We start from the raw sequence: 21,309 nt of genomic DNA, 5'->3' as shown, positions 1-21,309 counted from the left end.
GACCTATTCCAAGTCCCGAACCTAAAATCCGAACCCGGTAGCCTTAAAGGTGAACCATGATCAAACCTAGAAAAATTCTAAAACTTTAAATTGCCAACTTCCGCCAAACGATACTGAAACCTTCTAGAAATATCCAACTGCAAATATGGGTATACACCCGAGTCAAAAATTACCATCGGTACCTACCGGAATCATCAAATCTCCGATCCGAGGTCAAATACCTAAAAGGTCAAGCTTGGTCAATTTCTTCAACTTCGAGCTTCTCAAATGAGAGTCACCACTTAAAATCATTTCCAACCCATTCAAAAATCTGAGCCGATGATGCATACAAGTCATAATATACTAGGTGAAGCTACCCATGACCTCAAACTGCCAAACTGGACACAATTGCTCAAAACGACTAGATGGGTCGTTACAATTCCACGATATTATATGACAACATTACATATCTATCAAGAATGATGATTTCATGGTGCAACATATTCATTCGAGTTAATATGGTTGATTTGCTTATCATATCTCTACCAACGATCTTTTGAAGATAGTACACAAGATTGGAATGCAAAGACTCAAATATCTGAATTGATGTTCTCATAAGGAGGAGCTAATATGTGTTGTACTCTTTTTTTCTTACAAGGTTTTGTTCCACTAGATTTTTCTTGTACGGTTTTTAACGAGGCAACCAAAAGGCGTATTTCTAAACATGTGTACTCTTTTTTCTTCTCTAGAATTTTTTTTCACTGGATTTTATTTTAGTTAAAATTTTAACGAGGCACATTATCTGTTGAATAGACATTCAGGGGGGAGTGTGGGGGAATTGTTATAAATAAAATTGTATTTAAGGTGAATGTTTATATTTTAGAGAAATTTTAGGGTTTGTTACTTTGTGACTAAGTCACTTTTCCCTATAAATAAAGGGGTTCTATTCCATTATAAATCATCCCAAATAAATTAGAATTCTCTCTCTACTTTTCTATTCAATACTCTTCTTCTTCTTTTATTGTTTCATAACAAAATCAATGAAATGGATCGGAAAAGAAAAAGTAGAAACAAGAATATAATTGAAAAAGTATAAGAGAAAAATTATTATGTAATTACATCATGTAACTACCTCCAATACTTTAGCCCCTCCTTGAGAATTGTCTCTCTCGTCTTTTTTCCTCCGCCTTCCTCTTGTAATTGACCCTTTCTTTTCTGCTACGCCTATCCATCCGTCAGATTGACATCCAGCCGGGTGAGCGATAGCGGCTAGTGTAACAGGTCCCTCTTAATTATACTCAATTTCATGTTGATAAAGTAATTACTTAATTAACAAACATACTAAACTGTATAATTACATCTAATTACATCCAAATACAATTATAAGGTGATTTTCCATACAAGCCCTTAGTAGTGAGATTTCTAAGGAAATTACTTAGGGACAACGATTAGACGTGCGGATAACACAATCTAGCCAAAATAAGGTGTGAGGCACATAATTAACATAATCGTACTCTGGTACTTTCTTGGATGAGATTGGGTAAAGAAACGTGGGAAAAAAATCTACAAATTGTTCTCTTCCTAAACCACAAGGGAGAGTAATATTACGAAGAGAAACATGGGCTCTCTAAAATTAATTTATTATATTTATATTTTATTAAACTACATAGTTATTTTGGAGTGTCATGGCATATTTCCGGTATAAAATTCAAAAATTCAGATGATATTTGCCTTTATTGTGTGTTAGTTATCAGGACCAAAGTTGAATGACTTTTATGTGACGAAAAATTTAAAAAATGACTTTTGTATTATAAATTTTTGACAAAGTGGGTTGCTCTGATGGTAAGCACCCTCCACTTCCAACCAAGAGGTTGTGAGTTCGAGTCACCCCAAGAGCAAGGTAGGGAGTTCTTGGAGGGAAGGATGCCGATAGTCTATTGGAAACAGCCTCTCTATCCCAGGGTAGGGGTAAGATTTACGTACGCACTACCCTCCTTATACCTCACTAGTGGGATTATACTGAGTTATTGTTGTAGTATTATAAACTCATCGGGGGCAACGTTAGACGTACGTAATCTAGCCAGAATAGTGTGAGGCACAGGATTAACGAAATTAGTACTTTTGGTATTTGGATGAGGTTGGGTAAAGAAACGTGGCAAAATATATCTACGAATAGTTCTCTCTTCCTTTCTCTCTTTCCCACCACTCTTTTAGAATAAAATAATGATACTTGGCTACGGAAGCATTATCATACTACCATTTTCTCATCATAAATTGGGAAATGGCAAATTATGTTCATCAACTGGTAAGACACATAATTTTGATCACTACAAGAATATATTTTGTAATTCAATTATTGTGTAACTATGTCCTAATTTGTGTGTCTTTTTTTTATTTTTTGTGTGTGTGTGTTTTCTTACAAAAGAAAATACAATTTGCCAGAGACCATGTAGAGGAGTAAGATGCAGCTACAGTATTGCTTCATCACTGGTAATATCCCTTTTCTGTTCCATTTTTTTTTGGGGGGTGTTGATTCAAAGGAAATATTATATACTCTCTCCATTTTAGTTTATCCGAAGTTATTTTCTTTTTCAGTCTGTGTAAAAAAAATGATAAGAACTAGTCCATATCCGCTATGCAAATTATTTTCTTTATCATATTTGGAAACAAATTACTTTTATGCAATAATTTATAGCTATGCAAAATATATGTATCTCTTTTGGAAAGCTCCATCGATCTACAACTATTTTATCAACCAGTCTAGATCTATGTGTACCAAGGTTGTGTTTAGATAAAAAAATCCGAACAAGTTTAGGAGGTCGTCTATGTATTCAGCCTAATTGATAGGAACTAGTCCATATCCGCTAACTCAGAGGCGAACCTACACTATAGGTTGAGGAGTCATCGGGATCCGGAAATTTCGGCAAAAACTTCATATATACTTGCTAATCTTTTCAAAAAATAGTGATATTAGCATAGACCTCCGTACCAATCTATATAAACAGTAAAAAATTTATATTGAATAACAAGTGCCCCGCGACCACCTAATCCTGAGTCCGCCTCTATACTAACTATTGCACAAAATGGGTGTTTGGTCATGACTTTACTTGCAAATATGCAAATATGTTCAATCTGAAATAATGGTGAAATGTTAAAAAAGAAATTAGTTTGATGAATATTTCACGTCAAATAATTGTTTTCACTTGCAAAACTTTTGTCTTTTTCGAAGAACAAATTCAATTTCCAAATAATTCTTTTCAATTGTTTTTAACTTTATCCAGATATTGTCCAAAGTCCCACTTATATATTCCTTTCTATTCCCTTTTCTTCTTTCTTATCATACATCTTTACACAAATAGCCGTAACTTACTTTTTCTAGCTAGTATACATAAATTATATACTGATTATAAATGTTTATACGCATAATATATATTTACGGATTATTATTAATTTAAGTGATTTGTTCGGTAACTATTTAGGATAATTCTTCATCTTATTGTTAAAGAACTAGTCCATCTCTCATTTGTAGGATGGTTTCGATGAGGCAAAGGAGAGAATAAAGAAATCATTTCAGAAAGTAGAGCTATCTCCTTCTTCCTATGACACAGCATGGGTAGCTATGATCCCTTCAATAAATTCTGTAAATCAGCCATGTTTTCCACAGTGCTTGGATTGGATTCTTGAAAATCAAAGAGAAGATGGATCTTGGGGGCTAAATCCTAGCCATTCATTGCTTGTCAAGGACTCCCTTTCTTCAACTTTAGCATGTTTGCTTGCCCTCCGCAAATGGGGAGTTGGAGATAACCAAGTCCAAGGAGGTAACCTTCTTCAATTAATTTCTTTTGTGAGAAAGTAATGTTGAAAAAGAAAAGGAGTTTACATGGATGGTTTTAAAAATATTTACATAATCAGGTCACTTATTATAGACGATCATATTTAGTTTTCTTTATAAATGTTAATTAGGTTATCTGGTAAAGCTGGTAACCTTCATCGTGTCTGTAGTACTATGTCATTGTTACTGCTTATTATTATTGCTTTTCTCTCTATTTTCTAGTTCTTATGTTGCTGGTATTATCTTTCTGGCCTCCGATGTTGATACTGATCTACTGTCTCTTTTCATCATCTTGAGCCGAGGGCCTTTCGAAAACAGTCTCTCTACTCCTTCGGTGCAGTGATAAGGTCTGCGTAAACATTACCCTCTCAACACCCCACTTATGAAATTTTACTGGGTTATTATTATTGTTGTTGTTGGTGGTGGTGGTGGTAAAGCCGGTAACTGACTTGCTATAAGTGTAAAAAAATATGTACACGCTGTCGACGCATATAACTTAAATCTAAAATAATACTATCAACACGATTAGATAAATAGAACGTGTGGAGGAGTTTGCATCTTGTAGTATTCTAATCACTTGTGGAGTTGCCTCATTTTCTTTTCAGGCCTTGTCTTTATTGAAAAGCATGGTTGGGCAGTTGATAACAAGGATCTGATTTCACCTGTTGGATTTGAGATTATATTTCCCAGTATGATCAAATACGCAGAAAAAATGAACTTAAATCTGCCTTTGGATCCTGACATTGTCAATCTGGCGATTCGCAACCGAGATTTAGCAATTGAAAGGTTTGCTTATTAATTTGTTTAATTATCAATTTACATATACAGGGAATATATATTAATTTTGTGGCCTTGCGCATGTCCCATTCCAAATAAAACCTCTACATGCAATTTGGTCTCTTACTATTGTATACCTTATATATTACCTACAAAGAGAATTATATTTGGATGCTAGATATATTTTTGAATTCTTCCCTAATGAAAATTGTCTAAACCAAATTTGAGTTATCTCATTACAAAACTAAGAATCAGATTTTATTAATTATTTGGCTAGTGCAAGAAAAAAATTACTCGAAGCAATTAAGGATGGTCTTTTTACATTAAGACAAAGCAAGAGCATTTATTTTGGTCGATAAGATTAAGTACTTTCATTACTTCAAAACAGAAGGAGCATACAAGGAGGGAGGTGCAGGTGCACCACTGGTAGCATAAGGAAAAAGACATTCTACATCTATAGTTTCATCCGTAGATGGATCATTACAAAAAATAGTGGTTTCAGTATCTTTTTTTTTTTTGGGTAATTAACTTTCTTTTGTATTAATCACCAAAGAAGAGCTGTACAAATCCATAGTCAGGCTAACTCAGCTGACTATCTCAAGGCGTAAAAAAGACAAACAAAGCATACCTATTTACATATAAAACTAATGAATCTACTATGTTCCTAGGTAAAATTGTTGTATGTAACTCTTAGCTCGATTAGCTACTCTAACATGGCAAATATATGCTATCTCCCGCAGAAGAACATCACTGCCTTGATACTTTTGCTCAAATATACGTGTGTTTCTTTCGATCCATATTGCATGTGAAATCTCAGCATATATCATTTTGAAGATGCTAGCTTTCTTGGACTTCCCTTTTCCTTGCTTGATAATCCACTGAAGGTGCTGATCCTAGCAAGTGGTAGACATATGTGATCTTTGAACCCAATTCATGACTTTCTCCCACAATTCTTTAGTGTATGGGCATTTAACAAATAGGTTCTCCCTTGATTCATCTTGATCTTGACACATAACACATTGAGGAGTAACAGTTAAACCCTAGCTGGCTAGTCTATCTTTAGTTGGCAATCGTCCATGAAGCAACAACCACATAGTGAAGACTGCCTTTGGTCTAGCAGTATTTTGGAAGATTAGACATTATCAGCTAACTCTTGATAAGTCTCCTAGAATTTGTAGGTATATTTGTCTAATAATGCTCTTGCTGCTATCATTTATATTATGTGTCTGCAGTATAGTTGTTCTAGAACCAATTATTCTTCTCACCATCCAACTGGCTTGCTGTGGCATTGGCATCTGTGGTAGCTGATGTTGTTTGGTATAGTATGTATTGATCCATCTTATCCATAGTTTGTCCTGTTTGTGTGCTAAGTCCCAGCAAGTTTTGGCAATTGCTGCTTTGTTCCATAAATAAAGGTTGATGAGGTTAAGTCCACCAGCTGACTTGGGAGTACATATCTTTTCCCATGCTACTAAGGACTTCTTGGTTATTGTGTTAGTTCCAGACTAGATGTAACTTCTATAGAGTGCCTCTATCATTTTCAATACCTTAGCAGGTAAGATAAACAATTGAGCCCAATATGCTTGAATGCCAAAGTTACAGATTGGACCAGCTGCACATGACCAGCATAAAAGAGCTTTTTGGCAGTCCAGGAAGAAATCTTAGTTGTGATCTTTTCAATCAAAGGTTGCCACTGTATGAGAGTTATTTTCTTTGTAGACAAAGGAATGCCTAGGTACTTGAGGGGTAAGGATCCATTTTCAAATCCAGGTGAGTCAATATTTGTTCCTTCACATCCTGCTTCACCCCACCAAAATAAACTGAACTTTTTCCTAGATTAGTCTATAAGCCTGATGCTTGAGAGAACTGAGAGAAGCATTTATATAGAGTGGCCACTGAGGATAGGTTACCTTTAGCAAATAATAGGAGATCATCAGCAAAACTCATATGAGTAATGTCTAGCTTCCTACATCTGGGGTGATATTGGAAGCTAGACTCTTTCTTAAGCTCATGTAGTGATCTACTCAAGTACTCCATTACTATCGCAAAAAGGAAAGGAGAGATAGGATCTCCTTGTCGAAGACCCTTAGCAGCATTGAAAGCTTCTGTGGTTTCTCCATTCACAAGGATAGTATAGTTGACGGTCTTAATGCATTCCATTATCCATCTGATAAACCTGTTAGGAAATCTAAGCTCCTCTATCACCTGTTGTAAGAAGATCCATTCTACTGAGTTATAAGCTTTTTGGAGATCAATCTTTATCATACATCTAGGAGATATCTGGGCTCTAGTGTAAGATTTGACTAGCTCATGAGCTAGGATGACATTGTCAGCAATCTTTCTACCAGGGATGAAGCCTTCTTGAGCTTCACAAATAATGTAAGGCATGACTTTCTGCAATCTGGAAGCCAAGATTTTAGAGATCATCTTGTATAAGATTGAACAACAAGCGATTGGTCTATATTCTTTGACTGTGTAGGTTTAGTCACTTTAGAATCTAATGTAACAGTGGTGTAGTTTATGGCCTTATAGATCTTTCCAGTTGAGAAAAACTCCTTTATAACATCTATGATCTGAGTGTTGATAATGTCCCATTCTTTTTTGAATAAAACTGCATTAAAGCCATCAATACCCGGAGCTTTATCATCACCAATTGCTTTAAGGCTCTCAACAATCTCTTGAGTAGTTACTTCTGCACAGAGATCAAATCTTTGTTGATGAGATAGTGTAGGGGAATTCTTCATGTACATTCTGTTGATGGAAGATAAGGAAGCGGCAGCTGATCCTATTAGGCTTTTATAAAAATCAACAATCTCTCTTTTGATAGCATCAGGTTCAGTCAACTTGTCTCCAAGCAAATTTGTAATTTCTATGATTTGCTTCTTTTGAGTTCGATCCTTCATCACTACTGTGAAGTACTTAGAGTTTAAATCTCCTAGTTGTATCCATTTTGCTCTAGCATTCTGCTGCATGACACTCTTATCAATTAAAGACCACTTCTCAAGGTTCAGTAGTGTTTTTTTCCATATCCAGTATAGCATCAGTGCACCCTTGTGAGATTTTTCCTTGGATGTCTCTCAGTTCTATTCTAGCCTTCTCAATTCTTTGAGTGATGCCCCTGAATTCTTTAGAGTTTAAGGCTTTCAAAGCAAGTTTCAGGTCTTTCAATCTTGCCCAAGCTGATTTCAAAGTACCATGTGGACTATGTGAACTCCACATGCTAGCAACTATTTGAGAAAAGTCCTCATGTTCTGCCCATATCTTAAAGAATCTGAAAGGCACTCTACCTTTCCATGTGGAGGATGTCAGGGTTAACAGCATAGGAGCATGATCTGAAATTTGAGGCAATCCATAGCTTGTTTCCACATGACCCTAGGACATCATCCATTCATAATTGCCAAATACTCTATCCAATCTACTGCTGACCATATCTGCTTCAGGATGCTTATTAGACCACGTATAGTAGTCACCTTTCCAAGGTAGTTCTATCAATGTAGTGTGTTGAAGGCAGGCAGCAAAGTCTTATATTTCTGAGTAGCTTACTGGATTGCAAGATAGTCTATCATTAGGGTATAATACTGCAGTAAAATCCCTAGCTATCATCCATGATACTGCTATACTTAGTGAGAGTTGTTGCAAGTTATCCCAGAGGGCTCTTCTTTGTTCCAACCCATTGTGTCCATACACTACCGTGAATAGCAATCAATATCACTTCTTCTACTTTTTACCTAACAATGTATCATTTGAGCATCATCTTTAATACCATTAATAATCAAGTTATTGGTATCCAACAATATCCAAATCCTTTCATTCCTTGCATCCTTGTAGTTAGTCAGCATATTCCATCCAGGTGCAATAGCTTTTACAATCCTTTGAGCATTCCCTTCCTTCACTATAGTTTCTATAAGTCCTACTAGCTTAATTTTATTTCCTCTAATATAATCTCTAACCTACTTTTGTTTATACCTTTTATTAACACCCCTTATGTTCCAGAACAACCAATTCATCATAGTTGCATGGTATTTCCACCTCTATCCGCAGGTGGTATGTGCTCTTCGTGCCTACTTGTTGATACAGCTTCAAATCTATTCTTCACTGGGATGGGAGTCAGAGCTCGAAAGTTGATGAAGTTAAGCTCAGGGCTTTGCACTGCTTTGCCTCTGTCATCCGGCTTCTCCCTCGCAGCTCCAGGAATTATGTTATGTTGAGCATTAGTTCCCTTAGGATCAGGTAGCTTTGTTGTTCCTCTTTGATCTATAACTTTCACTTTATTACCTTCTAGCTGTTGTTCATCAGATGGAGTTTGCTTTGCATTCTGAGGTCCAGTTGCAACATGTATAGGCCTCTTGGTTCTCCATTCTTGTGTGATAACCTTGTTACCCCTTGTTCTCATTGTCTGATTAGACTGCTGCATTATAGGTTGTGCTTGGATAGTGCATTTGTGTCCCACAACCAAACATTTGTCACAATAAGAAGGTTTCCAGTCATAGGTTACGGCCTGCAGAAACTTCTTTCCATAAGGATCCATAACCACAATTTCAGTGGGCAATTCTTTTGTAACATTAACTTCAATAAGCATTCGAGCATAGGATACTCGAGTTTGTTTAGTAGTACACTCATCAGCAAAGACAGGAGTCCCGATTACACTAGCAATTCTGCTTAAAGAGCCAACTCCCCAGCACGACATAGGCAACTTAGGAAATTTTACCCACAATGGCATAACATTTGGGAATTCCTCTGTGAAATCAAAATCTGGAGTCCATGGTTTTAGAATGATGGGCTTATTAGCAATTGAGTAAGGGCCAGCACATAATATCTCTCACGCATCTACTGTAGATTGAAATTTAATGATATAATAGCCTTCATCATAATAGAACAATTCACGTTCAGTGACATGTGACTAATGTAACTTGATGTACCGCTTCATTGCATTTTACCTTGGTCCATCACCTATGATATATGCTATCAATACGCATTTCCATATTTTCTCTTCCTCCTCTACTTCTAATTCATCTAATTGAACCATAGGTTGGCCATCAACAATTTGTGGCAGAATATAGGATAGTGACATACCATTGGTGGCACATCTATTCTTCTGAAATAGGGTTGTCCATGAAGCTTTAGGTCTAGTAGTCTTATTTGCCATCGCCGCCTCTTCCACTGTTGATTTCTCCGAGTTACCTTGTATACTTACTTGATTTTGAGCTTGATTTACCAGATCGATTGTTCCATTTTCTGGTACTGGTGGAGAAGTTGCTAATTGACCAATTGTCACTAGGGTGTTCAGATCTAACCTCTTAGAGATACCAGTGTTTGTCGATGAAGATCCAATTTCACATGCAGTGCCTCCGTTTTTCGCTGGATTTGCAATTGGGACTGACGGTGGTGTAGTTATTTCTTGTGTTGATTTCTCCATCGATGGTTGATTACGAGTTATCACCGAGCTTACAAAGGTAGCTAATGGTTGCAACTTAGGTCGACCACGTCCTCTACCTCTCCCTTTCGCCATGGCTGACATAGGCGGCGTACATTAATTAACGTGCGCCAAGAGCATGAGGAAGGAGAGTATTTCTACTATAAAAGTTTTGTAATGTTTTGTGGTTTCAGTATCTATATAGCTACATTCTTGATTGTTGTGGTTGTCTTGTGCTGACACTTGCAGTGGATTTACAGCAGTGGTGCCGTGTTGGTTTACAAAAACACAAGTGCCGATGGATTGTCTACGAGCCACGCCTGATAGACAAAGCAAGAGCATACTAAATACATGAAGTGCAAAACTTAATTATAGCGATGTACCTAGGATTTGTGAGAAGCGGTATCACACTTTAAAAGTAAACAAATAAACAAAATACTACTAACAACATCATACAAAATAGAAAATACAATTCGAATCATATTAATAAAACACAACTCAAGTATATTACTACAACTCTTTTAGATGAGTTTCGTAATGTTAAAAAGTATTCAAAAAATAACCTCATTAGAAATAAATTATTTTTTCTATATAAAGGACCTAATGATCACTAAATGTTCATAATTTATTTGATTCGACAAATCGTTCTTATTTAATTGAATTGGCAAATAAATGACGAAAGAAAAAAGAAAAAGAATAGAACAACAACTAATCATGGAAGCAGGCATGCATCCTTCTTAATAATCCAAATAATTTATTGTCACCTGAGTTTACAAAAGTGACTCCTGATAGAATGGCTAGAAGTTTTGTTAGCTTCTAAGAGGTCAACTGTTTGATTCCTGCTCAACACAATGTAATTTATTTTCTATAAATGAGACACAAAAAATTTGAAATATTAAATAAAGATTCCGAGGTTTGAACCTCGACTAGAATACTAAGGCGCCTGATTGAAAGAGCTACACAATTATTTATGCCAAGTGATATCACTTTGTTTTGTTTATCGGTATTTTTTCTGCCTTTTAATTATATATACATATTTGGTAAAATATTCGACCAAGCAGTGTCACGTAACACCGCTTGGGCTCTGGTAAATCCGCCCCCTATCTACTTATAGTAATGTGACTCAACATGTTTCTTAATTATATTCAAAATTCATCTTGAATTGCATGACAAGAGTGGTTGCCCTGATAGTAAGCAACCTCCACTTCCAACTAAGAGGTTGTGAGCTCGAGTCACCCCAAGAGCATGGTGGGGAGTTCTTGGAGGGAAGGATGCCGAGGGTCTATTGGAAACAACCTCTCTACCTCATGGTAGAGGTAAGGTCTGCGTACACACTACCCTCCCCAGACCCCACTAGTGGAATTATACTGGGTTATTGTTGTTGTTGTTGCATCTTGAATTGCATCAGACAAAAGATATTTACTTTTATACACTCATTGTCTGATAATTTTTGCAAATTATTAGGGCGTTACAGAATGATTTCAAGGGGAATATTGCAAATTTTGAATATATGGCTGAAGGACTTAGTGAATTATGTCAATGGAAGGAAATAATGGTACATCAAAGAGACAATGGATCATTATTTGATTCACCAGCCACTACTGCAGCTGCCTTGATTTACCATCAACACGATGAAAAATGCTTTGAATACTTGAATACAATCTTGAAACTACACAAAAATTGGGGTATGCACTACCATCATCTCAAAACATTCAGATTATGTGTTAATTAATACTTCTCAATCAAATTGATAGATGGAGTGTGTAAATAAGAAACTTCCTATATATGTCAATGGTATAATCCAATCCTCCCCAGGAGCGGATTTATAGCCCAGATTATGGCACGTGAACCCATGATTTCTCCGTCAAATTAGCTATTTTATATGCATATTTTCTAAAATTGGTCTAATATTATCTGCTTCTTTTTTCTTAGATCGGTAACATTAGTGTTAGCATGGTATCTCTTTATTCTTGGATTGCTGGTACTACCTACTGTTTGATTGCATTCTTTTGCTTCGATTTTCTTAATATGTTGTTGTTGTTACCACTTGCTGCCACTGCTTATGTTCATTGTCTTTAGTCGATGGTATATCGGAAACAACCTCTATGCCCTTCTAGGTTAGGGTAAGGTCTGTGTACACACTACCCTCCCCAGAACCCACACTCACTCGGTTTATTATTGTTATTGTTGTTGGTATAATATCTACTAGATTCCATGCTCTGAAAAAGCTGAATAATGCACTTGGTTGAATACTCAGTTGTTTATCCAAAGGAACATAGATTGATTATCATTTAAAACTTTTTTCCCTCCATCCTTTAATGGTGTGCACACGTTCTAAAAATTCTAGATCTATCTCTGATCCTCCCATCTATATTGCTCGGATTCTACTAAAATGCCTCCGGCGGTGTATTGAATCCTACAAAATTAATGTATTTTTAGAAGATCCGACATGAATGCTACATTATATTTGGAGAATTCGAGCATTATAGCTTCCCATAGTACTATTTGTCTGATTTGCTAATATATTTCGTTACTATTTGTCTGATTTGCTAATATATTTCGTTTTTTTTTCTCTCGTTGTTTTTCTCATAGTTCCCACTATCTACCCAACGAAGATACATTCATTGCTTTGCTTGGTTGATACCCTTCAAAGTCTGGGAGTAGATCGGCATTTTAAAACAGAAATAGAAAATGTTCTAGATGAAATTTACAGGTACATGTTATTGATCACAATAATATTTACAGTTTCTTTTAAACCTCTTGTAAATTGTAATAATGGTAAATTATTTATAGGCTTTGGCAACAAAAGAACGAAGAAATTTTTTCAAACGTTGCCCATTGTGCCTTGGCGTTTCGGCTTTTACGGATGAGTAACTATGAAGTCTCCCCAGGTAAATTTTTATTCAGTCTGCTTTATTTTATGTATGTCTTTATTTCACTGTTTAAATATTTAACGAATATATTTTTTTAAACTTGTGGTTCTTAATTAAAAATGTGTGTATAACATTACCAAAAATAGCTTTTGCATTAAATTTTGATTTTAAACGTATCATGTCATTCTTATAAGTCAAGTCATTATAGAAATGTTGGAATTGAAAAATTAGTAAACATACAAAGGTGACATTTTTTTGAAATAGGCGTATGTACCTTATACCATGAGGTGTCATGGGAAATCACTTGGTCAAAATATTTCACTAGATATCTATAAAAAATAATTATTGGGGATACGTATAGAAAATGACACCACTTGTAATTATAGTGATTTATTTATTTCTTCAAATTATGACATCGTTTGTAATTATAATGATTTATTCATTTCTTTAAATTATGACACCGCTTACGTAAAATTCTGTATACGCCACTGTTTTATAACAGACAAAAAAAGTAAGACATAAAAAATTGAAATTAATTAAGAAATATTAAGAACTCTGGCTGCAAAATTTGTAGTTGTACATAACATATCAATTACTGATTCGATTCTTCTTTTTGCAGAAGAACTAGTTGAATTTATTGATGAAGTACATTTCTTTTCAACAAGTGGGAAATTTACGAGTCATTTTGAAATTCTTGAGCTCCACAAAGCTTCACAATTGGCTATTCATGGGAAAGATCACATTTTGGACAAAATTAGTAATTGGACAGGATCTTTTATGGAGCAAAAACTCCTAACCTATGACTACATTGATAGGATGTCAAAAAATGAGGTATTTGCACCGCATAAGCCTCATTTAAGGAAAAACCGCTCCTTACCAAAATATTTTTATTTACCGCACTCGAACCACTTCTAGTTAAGAGTGAAGAATTACTATGCATCTAACTGTAACCCTTGGTGGTATAGCTTGTCATCAGTGGCGAAGCCACATGGTCACAAGAGTGGTCAACTGACCACTCTTCATCGAAAAATTACACTGTGTATATATGTAAATTATTACGTTTTAGAGGTATATAACACATATTGAACACCCTTTGTCGAGAGTTTTTTTTTTACTTCTTTCAAATTTGAATACCTTTGAAAAAATTTCTAGCTTCGCCACTGCTTGCCATTATTGTTGTCATAACCCTTAGTCATTATTTGAAATGATAATAACAATTGTATTAGCTTTATTTTTCTTTTCTCCTTACAAGCTTTAATTATATAGCATTCCAAATTATTAATCTAAGAAATATTAGGCGGAGTTTGCTTTGAGGAAGTTTTACGCCACATATGGTCGAGTGGAAAATCGACGATATAACGAGGCATATGAGGTGAACAATTTTAAAATCTTAAAAGCTGCTTACAGGTAATTATTCTAGCACAATGATTTATAAATTTATATATAGTCTTATTCGTTTATTGTTGTTCAATCTATAAAAGTTAAATCTTTGTAAGCTCTTAATTTCTCGCTGTTATTAGGTCTCCCACTATTAACAGCATAGATTTACTAAGGTTCTCAAAGCAGGATTTTAATTTGTGCCAAGCCCAACATCAAGAAGAACTTCAACAACTCAAGAGGTATCTTCACTTGTATCACCCCTTGTATTAGCTTCATTATATCTTGTATTTTATTTGAAGAAAAGTTGAAGTTGAAAAAAGAGTTTTTGAAGTTGTGTTGAAAAATAATTTTTGAAAGTTGAAGTTGTGTTTGGACATGCATTTTATTTGAAGAAAAATTAAAGTTTTGTGAGTGGAAGAAAAATTTTCACCCAAAAACTAGTTTGGGAACTTGAAAATTTCTGAATATTTTTCCCGCAAAACATAATCATATTTCTTAAACAAACAATGTTTTAATTTTTTTTTGAAAAAATAAAGCTAAAATCTATAGTCAAACGGGAGCTTAGACACTAGGGACGCAACTACAATCGGTGAAAGCTAGTCAAGTGAAGATTCCTTGTTGAAAAATTAAATTGTATATATAAGTCAAATATAACTTTAATAGACTTTGTCATTCTTGGACACTAGCGCAACTACAATCGGCGAAGGATCATCCGTTGAACACCCTTTGCCAGAAATTTATACTGAGCGTGTGTATATATATATATATATATATATATAGGTGAAATATATTGCTTTAGTAGACTTTGTCATTTTGGACACCACTTACGATTATATGAATGTATAGATGGTTCGAGGATTGCGGACTAGAACAAGTGGGATTGCCACAACAGAATTTATACACTAATTTCTTCCTGACTGCTGCTTTACTCTACGAACCGGAATTTTCTGACGCTCGTCTTGCATGTGTAAAGAACACCATGCTTCTAACTTTAGTGGATGATTTTTTCGATGGATATGTTGGCAAAGATGAATTGCTCAACATCTTTGAATTAGTAGAAAGGTAAATTTTCTGCTTCCATGCTTATAATATTTCGACAAATTAAACCCCTTCTATATCCATGTTCCTTTTTATTATTTTAGAGTCGGTACTTGGACTTGGGATGTTTGAACAAATCGTCTTTTTTAGGTCACTCTTTAAATTATGTCCCTATTAGACAAGTGGACTATATCTGGAATTTGTCCAAATTTGTAAGGGTGTTTTTGTTCAGATTTTATCCTTACATAAAAAAAGTGGCTAAAATACGATTATTTAAAAAACTGTAGCTATTTCTCAATTACCAATTTTAAATCAGGCTATATCTGATTTTTTTCAGGTGGGACGGTAATTACTCAACAGTGCAATTCCATTCAGAGAGGATAAAAATTTTCTTTTCAGCACTTTACAAAACGATAGAGGAGCTTGCGGCAAAAGCAAATATTAAGCAAGGTCAATGCATCAAAGAACACTTTATAAACTTGGTATGGAAAAAGTACTCAGAGTGTGTTTGGTATGACGAAAGTCATTTTATTAAAAAATAACTTTCTTTTAAGGAAACTATTTTACGACGTGTGATTGAAAAATGAAAGTTATTTTCCAAAAAATATTTTCCTTCGTACCAAAATACACCCTTATTCTTTCACATTCCCATGATGTTCTTTTCCAGATTTTTTTAATTGTCTATTTTTTTGGTATAGTGGCTTGATTTGTTAAAGAATATGCTGGTAGAATTTGAGTGGTGGAGAAATCAGACAACACCAAGCATAGAAGAGTATTTGTCTGTGGCCTGTGAAACTATTGGTGTTAGATGCATTACTCTCATAACACAATGTCTTCTTGGGCCAAAACTATCCAATGATGTTTTACAGAGTTCTGAAATGAGTGCCTTGTGCAATTGTACCAGTATGGTGGCACGACTCCTTAATGATGTGGGATCTTACAAGGTAATATTCCTTCTAAAACTACTTTTTCTTTTCCTTTCCACCAAAACATTTCTCATGTGATAAGTAGTAGCGGAATCAGCATTTTCACGAAACGGCATTAAAATATAAAGAAGTAACACATGAAAAGATAAAAGAGATTTAATATATTAATGTATATACATAAAAAAAACTAAAATTTTACTTAGCTACATAATGAAATTTTTTGGAGCAAAGTGGTATAAATTGACACCCCTTGGACAAACGTGCCTCTGTCACTCCATATGATGATAGATAATAATTATCTTGTAAAGGAGATCTTCACTCGAAGGGTATGGCTTAGCATCAATAAAGTGGGTAAAAATCTTGAAAACTAGGGTTCAAATTGCAATAGAAACAGAATGTTATGTGATTTTTCTTCATATGTCTAAACTTTAGTGGGCGGAGTACTTACTGATATCTTTGCTGATGGGAGGTAGGAGGTATCAATAAAATAGCTGAGGTGGACACAAATTAATTTGCACACGCCACCATTATGAAATATATGCAGGGTAAAACTATTTGACAACTACTTCTTTAGATAACTTCTCAATATAATTTACCTTATTTCGTGTAAAGTATGGGACAAATTCTTAGGTTCGACACTACTTCCATTAAGCATACAAAATAAGAAACTAATTTATAGAACTCACTACAGAATAAAATTTATCCGTATCCGGTGTTTACAACAAATTAATAGACTTCTTTGACTTACGTATAGCTAATTAATATATATTATCACCATATAAAATCACTTAATAATGCTAATTATTAAGTTATATGATTTTGTGTAAAGATCGAATGCATGTAAATTTTTACCATAACAGTATTGATCTTTTGATACAGTAGTATTTGTACTTGATCCTCTCTCACGTTTTCTTACAGAGAGAAGAAGCAGAGAGTTCACCAACAAATATAGTCTCGATATTAATAAATCAGAGTGAAGGAAAAATCTCTGAAGAAGAAGCTATAAAACATGCAAAGGAAATGCTGGAAAATAAGAGAAGAGAGTTGCTAGGGATGGTTCTAATTCAAAGAAAAGGAAGCCAATTGCCACAAGTGTGCAAGGATATTTTTTGGAAGACATGCAAATCGTCTTATTTCGCATATTCAGATGGCGATGAGTTTCGATTTCCAGAGGAAATATTGAAGAATCGTATCAATGAACTACTTTTTAAACCACTCAAGTCGTAGGCACACTACCCTCCATCTTTACTTTGATGTGCTTACTGTTTCCTTTAAATACAGATACCATTACAATTGTTACTTTGAAAGATATTGGATGTTATAAGTATGTTTGAAGGACAAAAGAAAGTTTTTCAAACTTAAAACAACTAAAATCATACCTAATACTAACAATATGTAATATCCTCTAATTTTAGACAAGGATATATTGGTCATTAGTAACTAATTTTAAAAAAAGAAAAAAGATGAACCAAAAGGACCAGATGAAAATCTGGCCTAAAGGAAAAGAAAGAAAGGGATTTGAGGGGGGGGGGGGGGGGGTGGGGCAAGGCTCACGAGTCACGACAGGAAAACAGCAAAAGAAAAAAAAAAGCTTTGGATAGTAAAAGAACTTTAACGCAGGGAAAATTCACGAGCAGCAATGCTTTACGGGAAAAGAGAAGCTTTTATCATTAAATTTCAAGAAGGAAGAAGGAAGAAAGATTATCAAGCTTCATTGTTGATTCCTACACAAAAAGGTCAATTTTTCCCTTTCTTTGATTCTTTTCAGTTTCTAGGATTTCTTTAAATTCCGATTCCATCTGGTATTGAAAATTTAAGTATCAAAAAAAAAGATATTATAAACAATAATGTTATTTATCTTTTAACTTATATACATGATTAAAGTAATTGAATAGTACATGGATTAAACTACATAAATGCCTTTTTTTATAAAGAAGATTTTAGACTAATTTAAATTACTCTGTAGCATGGGTAAGATGATTTAAATCGTATGGGTTCAACTTTTAAGGTTTTTGGTATTGAACACATTCTATTTTTAAAGTTATGTGTTCATATCTACTATTTTTATAATTTTAATGAATTTTTACATATAAATTTTTATTCCACATCAAAAGTTATGGGTTCAGTTGAACCCGTCGATGAAACGTTACATCCGCCTCTGCTCACGACAGGAAAACAACAAAAGAAAAAAAAAAGCTTTGGATAGTAAAAGAACTCTAACACAGGGAAAATTCACGAGCAACAATGCTTTACAGGAAAAGAGAAGCTTTTTTCAGTAAATTTCAAGAAGGAAGAAAGATTATCATGCTTCATTGTTGATTCCTACACAAAAAGGTCAATTTTCCCTTTCTTTGATTCTTCTTTAGTTTCTAGGATTTCTTTAAATCCCGATTCCATCTGGTATTGAAAATTTAAGTACCAAAAAAAAAAGATATTATAAACAATAATGTTATTTATCTTTTAACTTATACACATGATTAAAGTAATTGAATAGTACATGGATTAAACTACATAAATACCTTTTTTTATAAAGAAGATTTTGGACTAATTTAAATTACTCATAGCATGGGTAAATATGATTCGGATAATTAAGAATCAAATATGAAATCTCGAGGGTTGGGTATTCTAAATTAAATAAGAATTAGCCTAAACAAGGAAATTAACACGAGTTCAATGCTGACGTGATTATAGATTGATTGAAGAAAGTCGTATCGATCGTTCGAGGTGACGAATTTGGTATTTTGACACGAGTACTGTGAATAGTAATCTTACCGCAATTTATGTTTTCATAACCTGCATGATTTATACTATATTTTGATAATAAAATGTATTATCGAATATTTGAAATTGCATGTGGGACAAGTCCTTTACTTGATATGGTACTGAATAGTTTACTTGAGATATTTACAGTTATTTAAAAGGTTCTCACTGTTACTAGACATATTTTAATGTCATTTGAGATATGATTACCGTTATCGAATTTGGATTACATGATTTGATAAGAATTGAAATTCCCCCGAACTATTTTGAAAATGCTTTCATGTGAATATTTACTGTTTACAAAGAAAAATATAAATGGGAGGAGACTTTGAAGGATTTCATAGCTAACAACAGGTTCGTTAGACCTGGTGTACCTTGTATTTACAGATTACCGATTACAGTTATAGCCCTCGCTAGTGGGAAGGTATAACTAGCATACAGTTACAGTTTTTCCTCGAGTAGGGACCTACAATTATATTTGACTCTTTTTATGAAGGGGTCCACACAAAGATATAGATTATATGATTCTTTCTTGGAAACCTCCCAAACATATTGATAAGACAATGTTTACAGAGTTTATTACTCAACTACAAATTGATTCCTGCTTACATGAAAACAGAGAAGATTGATTGTTGTTACCCATTCTGAAAAAGGGCATTTATTTCATGATATTTTCTGATTATTATACAAGCATAGTTTCTAACGTGTCCCCATTAAAAATAGTTGTGGTTAAGCGTTATTACTCACTGAGCGAGCGACTCACACCCCACTATTTATTTTTTTTACAGAGACAGCAGTTGACGCGAGTGAGAATTTCGTTAATTAGAGTATACGAGTTAATATTTTCTGGTGAGCCCCGCACTTGTTCGCACGGGCGAAGAGTTTATTTATTTGTAATCGTCTTTGCTTTTGAACTCTTAGAGTCGTTCCATAGTAATTTTTATTAGTGTTATGGGTATTCATTCGTTATATTGGATTAATTCCTAGTATTGTTTTCTTTCATATTTTTGAGATGGGTTTAGTATTATTATGTTGATAAGTTTTGTAATGTTGGTGAAAACTCGTTTTTGGTTAGTTGATGAAGATTGTGATTGATTTAGGTGAATATTGTTTGGTTGTTATTTGTTTATGAGACATGAAAACTTTTGGATAGTCCTAAAATAGGGAAAACTCTATCTGATTTTCTGTAAAATACCGATGAGGCTTACTTGGGGGCACTTACTCCTAAGCGCCGGTCATGATCCTAAATTAGGTCGTGAAAAAGTTGATATCAGAGCCCTAGTTTATTGTTGTGACTAATGGAGCATACGTCAGTGTAGAATCTCAATTATGGTTACGAAGCCGGCCATTCCCATAATCGTGATTCTGCGAGAGCGTGATGGATGTGTCTATCTTTCTTTCTTGTTTTTCCTTACGTGTGTGACGATTAGGGTCAACTAATTGAATATTTCACTGTTTATCTTATTACCATAAGACTTGATCTTGATCACTCGATAATATGAATAGGCGAGAGGTTCAGGGGGGGATCAAATGTGGCCCTTGGCAAATAACCGTCAAGGGGAAGAGGTAGAGCTTCCTTAAAAGGCCGATGAAAGGGCTCTTAAGAAACCATGAGAGTATTTCTTACCACCACGAGACGTGTGATAGGATCCTCTCCTGAAATAAGTACTATCCCACCAATATAGCCATATGGAAGTATTACCATTGAGGTACTTACTCATCTTGATGGGTATAATGGATGGACAGGGAAGAATAGGCAACAAATGGGCTTTTAAAGGCCTCAAGCACCTAGATTAACTAAGATGGTCGAAAACAGAGATATATCCTTAATAAAGTTCCTAAAAATTGAAACCACCATGTTTAACGTTTCTGATTGTTCGGATGATCTTGATGAAATACTTGCATTACGAGTTTTAGGATGCTCTAATAAGAGACTCATGGAGCTAGAAACTTACAGCCTGGTAGCATGGTCAATAAATATATGGTATGATATCGTACTGTTAGGAACATAATAGTAGGTGCAACACAATTGATTTGGAACAAGTCTCTAAATTATTCATGAATGCTTCCTTCTTAGAAGACGAAAATGTGAATCTACTAGGTAAGAAATTGATTAACACACAAGGATACCGATATATGACACTAGACTTTCTCAGCTAGCTAGATACACATTATCTCAACCTTAAGGAATTATCTAAGGGGTGCTTAACCTTTTAAATAAGACAGTAATCTCGTATACCAAAAGTATGGCCTATTCTATGATAGCTAGCTAAAGATATTGAAAATATAGACATGATAGGCATGCAACAAAGTTTTATGAAGTACAAGACT

General features: G+C 34.5%; 1 protein-coding gene across 2 annotated transcripts; it reads left to right on the top strand.

The window, feature by feature from the left end:
* Positions 1-2,124: 2,124 nt before the first annotated feature.
* On the top strand, positions 2,125-17,565 carry LOC104113175 (cis-abienol synthase, chloroplastic-like). Of its 2 annotated transcripts, XM_009623279.4 has the most exons (14): positions 2,126-2,284; positions 2,405-2,469; positions 3,509-3,797; positions 4,417-4,597; positions 11,466-11,686; positions 12,594-12,714; positions 12,795-12,892; positions 13,494-13,705; positions 14,172-14,281; positions 14,395-14,493; positions 15,101-15,316; positions 15,630-15,774; positions 15,991-16,236; positions 17,137-17,565. In XM_009623279.4, exons 1-14 carry the CDS (start codon positions 2,203-2,205, stop codon positions 17,443-17,445), a joined length of 2,394 nt encoding a protein of 797 aa, XP_009621574.1. In that variant the 5' UTR covers positions 2,126-2,202; the 3' UTR covers positions 17,446-17,565. The 2 variants fall into 2 exon arrangements, with proteins under 2 accessions (XP_009621575.1, XP_009621574.1); XM_009623280.4 differs by lacking the exon at positions 15,101-15,316 and having other exon boundaries at positions 2,125-2,284.
* Positions 17,566-21,309: the final 3,744 nt, after the last annotated feature.

The sequence above is a fragment of the Nicotiana tomentosiformis genome, chromosome 12, assembly GCF_000390325.3.
Source record: "Nicotiana tomentosiformis chromosome 12, ASM39032v3, whole genome shotgun sequence".
NCBI lineage: Eukaryota > Viridiplantae > Streptophyta > Magnoliopsida > Solanales > Solanaceae > Nicotiana > Nicotiana tomentosiformis.
Note: the sequence above shows the minus strand (reverse complement) of the source record. Positions and strands in the feature narration are given on the sequence as shown.